This window comes from Sebastes fasciatus, chromosome 19 (assembly GCF_043250625.1).
Source record: "Sebastes fasciatus isolate fSebFas1 chromosome 19, fSebFas1.pri, whole genome shotgun sequence".
Lineage (NCBI taxonomy): Eukaryota > Metazoa > Chordata > Actinopteri > Perciformes > Sebastidae > Sebastes > Sebastes fasciatus.
The window spans coordinates 17900009-17910832 of NC_133813.1; the positions used below are offsets into that span (position 1 = coordinate 17900009).

At 39.7% G+C, this 10824-nt stretch overlaps 1 protein-coding gene across 1 annotated transcript in view; it reads right to left on the reverse strand.

Moving 5' to 3' along the window:
* The window catches only part of LOC141757369 (matrix metalloproteinase-17-like), a 98820-nt gene extending 91838 nt beyond the window's left edge, over window positions 1-6982 (reverse strand). The window contains exon 1 of the mRNA XM_074617805.1: window positions 6511-6982. Coding sequence (XP_074473906.1) covers window positions 6511-6645 — 135 coding nt within the window. The 5' untranslated portion in view covers window positions 6646-6982. The remainder of the gene's footprint in view (window positions 1-6510) is intronic.
* Window positions 6983-10824: the final 3842 nt, after the last annotated feature.

Sequence of the window (10824 nt, forward strand, 5' to 3'; positions counted from 1 at the left end):
AAGATCATTCCACCTGCAAGTGCTAAGTTACTCATAAGAAGTGGTCAAGCTGGGTTCAAAACGATAAACTTGAAAGGCACTTTCATGTCTTTGTGGTTTCTGGGCACAGGAAGTTCCTACATTTTGCTTTTTAGGGTGGACCGTAAGAGTACAGCAAGTAACTTCTTCTCAGATGCTCCCATTTTTCAAAGTGTGTGGACACAGTGAGAAATATGCTGCGGTGCTGGGGAATGCGTGTCTTCTTCTACCTAGACCGAGGTTTTCAAAGTCTGAGACAAAGACAAAGTCAAAGCTTGGAAAAAGGCGCCCTCTCACTCCTTTTTAGTGTACTCTCTTGGTTTCGCTCAATTCCTGGATGGCTATGGGATTAGGATTATGTTATTTGATCCCACAGACACTAAATATTTGAGCCAAGATATCTTAATATTGCTGTTTGACCACAGACTGTATATAAGAAACCGACGTAGTCGCCGTTATGTCCCCCATTGGCTTGTGGACTACGGTCTTGAAGACTCAAGTTCGACATTTTGGTCGTCGCCATCTTGGTTTTTTGCAACCACAAGTGACACGAGAGGGTGGAGCTAAGTACAACCGAACGCTGAATAAAACATTTTTAGGCAACCAAAATGTTAAAGGTGCTATTGATGACATTGATAGCATTCAGCCACTAGATTTTGTATTCTCTTTCTCTCGTTCCATTGCAATCACTTCACAACAAGTCGTTTCCAGGCACTTATCTCAGCAATTTATCCGTTTTTCCACACTAACTGACGACCCAGAGAAACCATGTGATACCAATGTCGTTATACTATTGGCTCACAAGACTTGTTAGAAGTGGGAACCAAACATCAGATATCTTCCACAGATACATTTTGAAATGATCAATGATCAATTCACAGTTCACAATTCATATTTTTTTTTCAGGAAGAGCCATACTTTTATTCGGCATCTTTCTAAAAGCTCGGTGGATGTATGATTTTTTTTTTAAATATTTGCCTACATCAAAATGCTATCAATAAGACCTTTAATATTAACTTTAATGAACTGAAAATACACTGTGGGGTTAAAGGGTTAAAGTTGTAACATGAAAACATGGACAACACCCAGAGTGGACAACGCAGTGGTAGCGACCGGTCAATCACAAGGTAGCCGCGCCCTAAAGCATACCCTGCTCTTTGGTTTATTTGACTCCAAATGGGACCATAATTTACTAGATGAACATCATGCTGTATTGAAGAAGACTTGAAACTAGCGATTGAGACCATAAACTCATGTTTACAATGTTTACCGTGGTAATAAATCAAGTAAGAAGTAGGGTCATTTTCTCATAGACTTCTATACAATACGACTTCTTTTTGCAACCAGAGGAGTCGCCCCCTGCTGGCTATTAGAGAGAATGCAGGTTTAAGGCACTTCCGTATTGGCTTCACTTTCCAGATCCAGCGGTTGCCCACTGTGTATGACATAACTTCGGAATATACCAAATACATAAAAAAGGTATGTCCTAAGGCATTTCTTAGTTTCTGACTGGGAAAGTGGGAACAACAGTAAAATTCCTCAAAACTACTGTATCTCTGAACTGTCTCTTTTATACCTCACACATGTTTAGGCTATCCTATAAGATCTTCTTTTGGTAGCTAACAATAAATGTAATATATCTTTTTCACTTCCATTCACTGAGCCTGCCCTGAAACTGTTTGGAGCCCCCCTGGGGATGCCCGCCTCACTTCTGAAAACCTCTGACCTAGACAAATGATCATCTCATCTTCTAAAAGAAAGAAACTACAGACACATCAAAGCCACCATGCAAGCCTATAGGGTGTGAGTGTTTGATACAAAAAAATAGCGATTTTAGTATCACTTTACGACAATGGAGTCTTCAAACTGAAAATCTTCTTTTAAAAATAGATGTACTAAAAAGTCAATATTTTTTCTATGCATTGGCACAAAGATTGGCTCAAATCCTACACATATAGGGGCTTTTAGCAGATGATGTAGATTAGGCTATTTTTAGTTTAAAAGTCAAAGTAATGTTCTGTACCTGCCAAATTTATATCCAAAGTGAGAAATGATTATTTGAAAGGGTTTCCTCAGCAGAAATAAAATGAGAAAAGAGGCTCAACATCCAGGAAACTGCTAATGCATGAACCGTGTGACCTCCACCAAGAGGCATATTTAGTGCCTCTAAGTCCATAGAACAAAATGTGGACATTTTTAGGTCTGTATCCATCATCGGACTGGCACTGTTGCTTTGCATTCACTGGCACATGAAGCAAGGCAGAGCATCCAAGACACCGCAACAAGAGTAATGGCCCTCAGACTACAGGCTGCACGGAGACTGCAGTACCACTTTGGACTGAGTGTATCGTATAGCTCTATCTAAGCTTCCACGTTGAGTATTATTTTCTCTGCCGTGGCAAATGGAGGAAAACTGCTATGTTTGTAGTGTCATAGTTCATCCAATTTTCCAGAAAAGAAATAAAAAGTTTGTGCAAGAATTACTGTGCAAAACTTTATACAGCAGAAAAACCTGTTATCTTTACCCAGGATGATGCGTCAGCCAAAGCGGATTCATGTACTTTCAAAACTGTGTTTTTGAAATAACACCTTTTTTGGGGGAGTATTGTTTAGTAAAATTAACAATTAAAGTAAATTATGCTTATTTTCAGGTGCATACTTGTATTCCAGGTTTCTACTAGAGCATGTTTACATGCTTTAATATTCAAAATATGCTTTATTTTTCTTATATCGGCTGTGCTGCAGCACTTCTTTTTACCCTCTGTCTGAAACGCTGTGTTTGAGCTCCGGCCCCCACCCTCTTGACAAGCCCACACTGTTGTGATTGGTCAACCGAACCAAACTCTTTGGACTCCACTCCAGCTCCGCTCTAACTAGCTTTGTTCGAAGGCGTGCCAAACTAGCCGCTAGGCAGGTATTATGCAAATGTGTTACTTGGTGACATCACCATGTTACGGAAGAAAAGGCGGGGACATCAAGCAAGGCAGTTCAGGAGCAGTGTTTCTGTGAGGGAGAGTAACTCCCTTTGGCGTGGACTTTGAGCTTTGTAACTTTGCAAACCTCTTATATACACAAATAACTACGGAACACACTAAAGGAAAGGGAATAAGCACAAAAGCATAATAGTTCTCTTTAAAGAAAAAAGTTACCAGTGGACTATTATAATCATTGGCTGCAGGACATTGACATTGATTAACTGTCCACGGATTGTCCGTCACAGATCCGACCAAGTACAGACAGACACATTTTCACTTAAACACTTAATGATAGTCCTCAACTTTACCCCTCTGCTTTGCTTCAGTGCTAAACATCTCAGAGTGAAAGAGATGCAAAGAAACTAAGAGAAATAAATAAGAGAGGGTAACCTGACAGATACACAAAAGAAAACAAAATAATTTTTCACTGATAGAAAATGAGTTGATTCGAGGGCTGTCAAAGTTAACACGATAATAACGCGTAGACGCAAAATTGTTTTAATGGCACTAATTTCTTTAACGCATTAATGCAACGAAAGATTTTTAGGTTGTAGCGGGCTCAGTTTTAAAGCTAGAGAGAAAAACTGGAAAACAAAACAAGACAGGTAGTCCAAGGGTAGCAGGGCTATTCTGTTAATGTAGAAGCCTGTTTCAAGGCTTTGGTTGTTTGTGAACACAGCTACACAGCAAGGGAAGCAGTGTGCACATGGTCATGATGAAAACTCTGCCAGGTGTGGCCAAACTGACCTTTTGGAAAACCAGAACAAAATCGATTCAGAGCGAAGGTGCAACGGACCGTGTCCAGGTGTCAAGGTTGTTGGCATCCTGCCTCAGCAATGAGAAAACGAGGGTTTGTAATGTAAACTTACTGTCTGGGCGTATTGTTGTATGTGCTTTTTTTCCCTCTCATTCTTGGATTATGTAACTTCTGTACAAACTTAGCCTGCATACTATTTGTTTAACATTGAAATCATCTTTATCTCGCACGAACATACAGTCTAAACTAGATCAAAAATGATGGCCCATGCAATCTCACAACCAAGCCAAAAAAGGAAAGGTACACCGCCTCAAAGTGGACGAAGAAAAAAAAACGTGAAGCAAAAAATAAGTAAAGAAATAGAAACTGATCTATTTCGGTGCTCTTGTTCTATAGTCTTTGTTAAGAAAAAACATAATCCCCAAGCGTGGGGTTTCAGAAAGAAAAGCTTGAGTGCTGAGAGGAAGCGAGACAGAAGTTGGGATGAGCAGCAACAAAAGCTGACGAGTGAAATTGACGAGTGAAATTGTAGAAAAATGGATGAAATTACGAAGATGATAATCAGCTTTTACAAGCCAAGAACTACAACCTTTTCAAAGGAAATTTGGAATAATGACATATTTTACATACAGCTACAGTATCCGGATACTACAGTATCTGGATAAAGGGCAAGAATACACACACACACATACAGTATAAACATACACACATCAGTCCATTTGCAGGTGCCTTGCTCCCTTAAACTCAGTCTTGACTGTGGGACTGTGATGATGATGAGTTGGTGTATAGCTTCCTCCATTACTCATGCAAAACATATACATGAAAATATAAGATAATTAAATATTTGGGTTGATCTTTTATAAGTGAATAGCCTCTTCATCAACAGTGCCTGCTTCAAGGGATTGGTTTAGCTCCAATCCACTGACCATCCACCAGACTCCAGTATGAAATCCTCTATTTTAAACACTGAACTTCTGGTCTTTCATAGACATGATTGAGGAAAAAACCCTGATAAATTGACCTATAATGTCTCATGGGTTTATTCTGTCCCATGCAGAGAGCTCCAGTTATCTTATTAGCACAGGATATTTACTGTCAATACTTGAGGAAAGAAAGAGATCGATACAACACCAAGGGTAATCTCTGCACATACATGTACAGGCAGTTTGGCAAACATGATTTGGGACTGTGATGATGATGAGTTGGTGTAGCTTCCTCCATTACTCATGCAAAACATATAGATGAAAATATAAGATAATAATATCACTGTTAATTAAATATTTGGGTTGATCTGTTAGCCTCTTCATCTATGGTGCCTGTTTCAAGGGATTGGTTTCGCTCCAATCCACTGACCATCCACCAGACTCCAGTATGAAATCCTCTATTTTAAGAACTGAACTTCTGGTCTTTCATAGACATGATTGAGGGAACAAAACAGAATGATAAATTGACCTATAATGTCTCATGGGTTTTTTCTGTCCCATGCAGAGAGCTCCAGTTTTCTTATTAGCACAGGATATTTACTGTCAGTACTTCGAAAAGAGGTCGATACGACACCAAAGGCTAATCCCTGCACATACATGTACAGGTAGTTTGGCAAACATGATTTGGGACTGTGATGATGATGATGATGAGTTGGTGTATAGCTTCCTCCATTACTTATGCAAAACATGTACATGAAAATATAAGATAATATATCACTGTTAATTAAATATCTTCATCAATGGTGCCTGTTTCAAGGGATTGGTTTCGCTCCAATCCACTGACCATCCACCAGACTCCAGTATGAAATCCTCTATTTTAAAACACTGAAACTTGGCTTCTGGTCTTTCATAGACATGATTGAGGGAACAAAACAGAATGATAAAGTGACCTATAATGTCTCGTGGGTTTATTCTGTCCCATGCAGAGAGCTCCGGTTATCTTATTAGCACAGGATATTTACTGTCACTACTTGAAAAAGAGGTCGAAACAACACCAAGGGCTAATCCCTGCACATACATGTACAGGCAGATTGGCAAACATGATTTGGGACTGTGATGATGATGAGTTGGTGTAGCTTCCTCCATTACTCACTGTTAATCAAATATCTGTTATAAGTCAATAGCCTCTTCCATCAATGGTGCCTGTTTCAAGGGATTGGTTTAGCTCCAATCCACTGACCATCCACCAGACTCCAGTATGAAATCCTCTATTTTAAACACTGAATTAAACACTTCTGGTCTTTCATAGACATGATTGAGGGGAAAAAAGCCCTGATAAATGTACCTATAATGTCTCATAATGTCTTTATTCTGTCCCAACAGAGAGCTCCAGTTATCTTATTAGCACAGGATATTTGTAGTACTTGTAGTACAGTACTTGGAAAGAGGTCGATACAACACCCAGGCCGATCCCTGCACATACATGTATTTATTACATGCATTTTTGCAATAGGGTGATTCCTGTTAAGATAAAATAAAGTTCACATTTTTGATTTTTGCATCATGCAGTGTGCACCGCCACTCTGCCTCATGCATTGAGCTGCAGAGGAGGTGTTAACATTCAGAGCAAGTATCCGGTGAAGAAGACAGCACTTGGCTGTTTCCTCCTGGACGATCAAGAGTATAGCCAAAGTAGGAAGGAGAGGAAAACCCCACACGGCCCCATGCACACTATAGTAGGGGATGATAGAGAACAACACATTCACTGCTGCTAGCAAGTAGAAAAACTTCCCCCTTTTCTCTCTAAGTAGGTAGGAAAAAAAGGTGTAAAACTTACCACCCCGGTGTCCAGCTGCTCGGTAGTCTGAGACGGAGCCGCTCCAGTCAGAGGTAAAAACCACAAGATCTGCACCAACAGCAACATCTCCGGGGAAATATTCCTCATCCACTTGTGAAGACCCAGAGAAAGCATGATGATGCCCAGCTATGACAGGCTGGTCCCGCAGCAGGGCTCAGACACCGACCCCTCAGACAGCCGCATCCACCACGGAGGGAAAAATCACACACCGGTAAAAATAAAAGTCTACCTCACTGTTGAGCGCAAACACATAAAACACATTAGTGAAAACACTTGAGAGCATTAGAGCAGTTTCTGCAGAACTGCACCTGTAACTGTAACACCTATAAGTGTTGTCATAGATAGTCGGAGATAAACTGTTGTTGTCTTTTATCTGGAGTCCATCATCAGAGGTAGATATATCCCTGGAGCAAAGAAGCGCGAGCGGTGCGAGCGAGGGTCGTAGCGTCTCGAGCGCTGGGGAATGAAAGCAGCTGCGTGTGCGGTGGTGGTGTCGCGAGCAGCAAAGATCAACCTCAAAGCTAGACACAATGAGCTATTACACTTCCGGACAGAAATGACAAAATAAAATCCTCTCTGCTTGGACTTGAGAAGTTAAAAGTAGCCTAATAAATGGCACAAGCGTTATATCACTAAACATTTTAGGGCGTTGGGTCCCTAAATCCCCAAAAATCTAATTAAATTAAAATTAAAAAAAATATATATATATATATATGTATATATTTAATTTATAATAGTTCATAGATTACATTCAATTAGGGCTGTCAAAATAAACGCGATAACGCGTCAACGCAAATTTAATGCCACTATATTTTCTGACGCATTAGCGCAACTTGCGATTTTTAGGTTGTAGTGGGTTTTAAAACTAAAGTGAAGATACTGGCATGAAAACTAGAAAAACCTAATGAATCCATTGGTACCAACCGTGTCAGACTACCTTGTCGTGAGGGAAGCTAAATAATGCTCCAAATTTACGCAAAATTTTGGCGATTTTCAAAGGGGTCCCTTGACCTCTGACCTCAAGATATGTGAATAAAAATGGGTTCTACGGGTATCCACGAGTCTCCCCTTTACAGACATGCCCACTTTATGATAATCACATGCAAGTCATAGTCAAGTCAGCACACTGACACACTGACAGCTGTTGTTGACTGTTGGGCTTGAGTTTGCCATGTTATGATATGAGTATATTTTTTATGCTAAATGCAGTACCTGTGAGGGTTTCTGGACAATATCTCTCATTGTTTTGTGTTGTTAATTCATGCAGATAATACAATTTTTGACCAATGTAATATTTATCAATGCCAATTTATACGGAAATTATTGCAGTTTTCAGAGCTGTTAAAGTCAGATTTTTTGTCAGATTTATACCAAACATTTGCTGCAGTAGAAAGCTAAGATTACTAGTATTTGCTGCTTTTTATATCACTAAATTAAATACATTAATTTTGTTGGTTCTCAATACAAACAATTTGAAAACATCACTCTGAGGCTGTGTTAACTTGCATTAACGCAGGCCTACTTTCAACATTTTATAGACTAAATGATTGAATTAATGAAATAGTCAAATTCAATTATATGTATTTCTTTGTTTAAATGGTATATTACAGTAAATTAAAACAAACAAGAAATGTTAATTAGGTAATAAAATAATATATTGATGAAGTTAGAGTTGCAAACAGGTTTGAGTAGAGACTGGTGTTTTAGATAGGAGCAACACATAAATATATAAATTTTCTTGAGCATGCCCAAACATAATGATGTAAAAAAACAAATTGTAAAGAGACCATGAAGCAGCATTACCTTCATTCATTTGTTTGCATATTTATCTTTCTCCCTATAGGCTACTATTAAAAAAAAAAACACATTCAGATCCACCTCCAAATTTCAACTTGTGCTTTTACTTTGAAATTCAAATTTCAAACTTCCGGTAGGCTGCTTTTGAGTTTTTTTTTCGCTTTATTTAAACAGCTGTGAGAGAATATGAATTTGGCTTGAGGTGCCTCTTTGTTTAATCTCTTTGGCCTTTTATGATGATTCATGAAAAAGATTAAAAAAAATGTCTTAACTGCTAATAATATTGGTATCCTAATATTTACTATTTTTATTATGAGTTTTGCCCAGTAGTTTTTTATTCCCTGCATGGATTGCAGGTTAAATAGACATCATAATATCCTAAAATGAAGTGAAAGGAAGTCAATTAAAAGTCTAAAGTTGGGAATGCTTGAGCAACAAGCAATTACATTTTATTTTCTCAGTTATGGTGGCTCAATGACAAGCAAGATCCTTCAACTGGGAGAACGGAGTTCAAGCCCCCAATATGGCAATTATCCACCCTCATGAAATGTCCTCAAGCCAGAGTCTGAAATCCTTATTAGTACTAGCAGTGCTGACCTGTAGTCGACCCTGGACCATGCACTGCACTCAGACCTCCCCGCGGAGGGTGCACGTAAAAAGAAAATTTTTCCAGTATGAATTTCAAACAGTAAAACATTATTGTTAGCGCTGTCGAGAATCACCGTTGACTGCCTCCACGACATCAAGGTGAATTATCCATTTAAATCTTGAATCATAATGCAGATGCACGCGCACGCCTCCACTCCCACCCACGTGCGAGCATCTTAAAGTATTCTGTGTCTACTTTGACTGACAGTCTCCTCAACCTTAGTGCACTGCCGCTAATGATTCACGGCTCTCCTTTATTGTACCACTGCCTCATGACTCGACTGCAAAGAAATGCATAATGACTGCACGGGCACCAGCACCCACACACACACACACAAATTAAGCTTATCCAGTTCATCTACTGCTGGAACTATTGCATTTCCATTTTAAATTGTCTTCAATGTAATATTTAACGGTCCACCGGTAGGTCTAGACTACTGGTGCTACATGATGTGGCTGTTTTGTGCCATTGAAGTCCAGGAACCATAACATGCTGGGAAAGAAATGAATTGATACCCAATTAAATCCATATATCAGTAGATATAGCTCTCTACTTGAAGGGAAGAAAGTGCACATCTTTGAAATGCAAAGATTTTGTACCCCTCATTACACTTCTATATTCACCATACCTTAAAAAGCATAACGGAAGAGCGCAAAATTTGATGAACTTCAGAGATAATCTGCATGAATACATTACAATAAGGAAACCACTGGCAGTTAATGCATAATACAACTCCATCAGCTCACTCTTTTCATCCCCTGAGGAGAGAATTTATTTATATATATATATTTTTTTTATGTTAATAATTGTAAACATTCTCTAGCTAATCTGGGAACATTTTATGATCAATCAACTGATCAGTCAGGCCCTGTTCAGACCTGGTATTAACATGCGTCCTGAGTGATTGAACGCATGTTAATACCAGGTCTGAACATGCATCCACTTATGATCCGATCACTCAGGACGCATGTTCAGACTTGGTATTAACATGCGTTATGCATCATAAGTGGACAGCTCTAAGTACATGTGTGAACGCATTTAAGATGCATTGAGATCCGATCGCTCAGACCACATTCAGAGGTGGTCTGGCCCACATGTGACCACATTCTTTTAGCAGTGTGTACCCGAATGAGTCCTGGGCCATATTGAAGGACCACCTACTCAACGGACGTCCTGCTGGTATCCACGGGTCTCTACGCTCCGGCTCTCTGCAGCCCTGTACCCCGTTGTTGCCTGGCAAAGGTGGCGGTGCCGGCAGCACGGAGGTCACCGAGGACCGCCGGTACAATAACCTTTTATTTTTATGCTAATAAAATGTACCCAAATTCACGAATATGTCGGATATTACTACTGACATTCACGTAATATTACGTCACAACGTCTGCTGTGTTAGTTTACTATGTGTTTATTTGCATATAGAGCAGGGAAGTGAGATCCGATCACACGTGGTCACTCGAGACGCATGTGGAGACGCATTCTACTGCCAGGTGCGAACAGACGTATTTAGAGCTGTCCACTTGTGATCCGATCACTCGGGACGCATGTTAATGCCAAGTCTGAACAGGGCTTCAGTCAATCCACAAAAGGCTAACATACTTCCCTTGGCTGGTTCCATTTCTTATTCAGCTCCATTACAGCAGTCGTTCATCACTGATCCAGAAGAGAAAAGACATGAATGTGTTTTCTGCTCAGCCGGCATTAAGTTCTGCTGTCTTAGTCCTGAAGGCTTAAAACTTCTCAAGCTTACCGCTTCCAGTCCCATTTAGACTTGTCGTACAGCCACAATATTATGATAATTGTCTGAATATCGTGTCTCACAACGTGTCTGCTGGCAAAAAAAGTAGCCT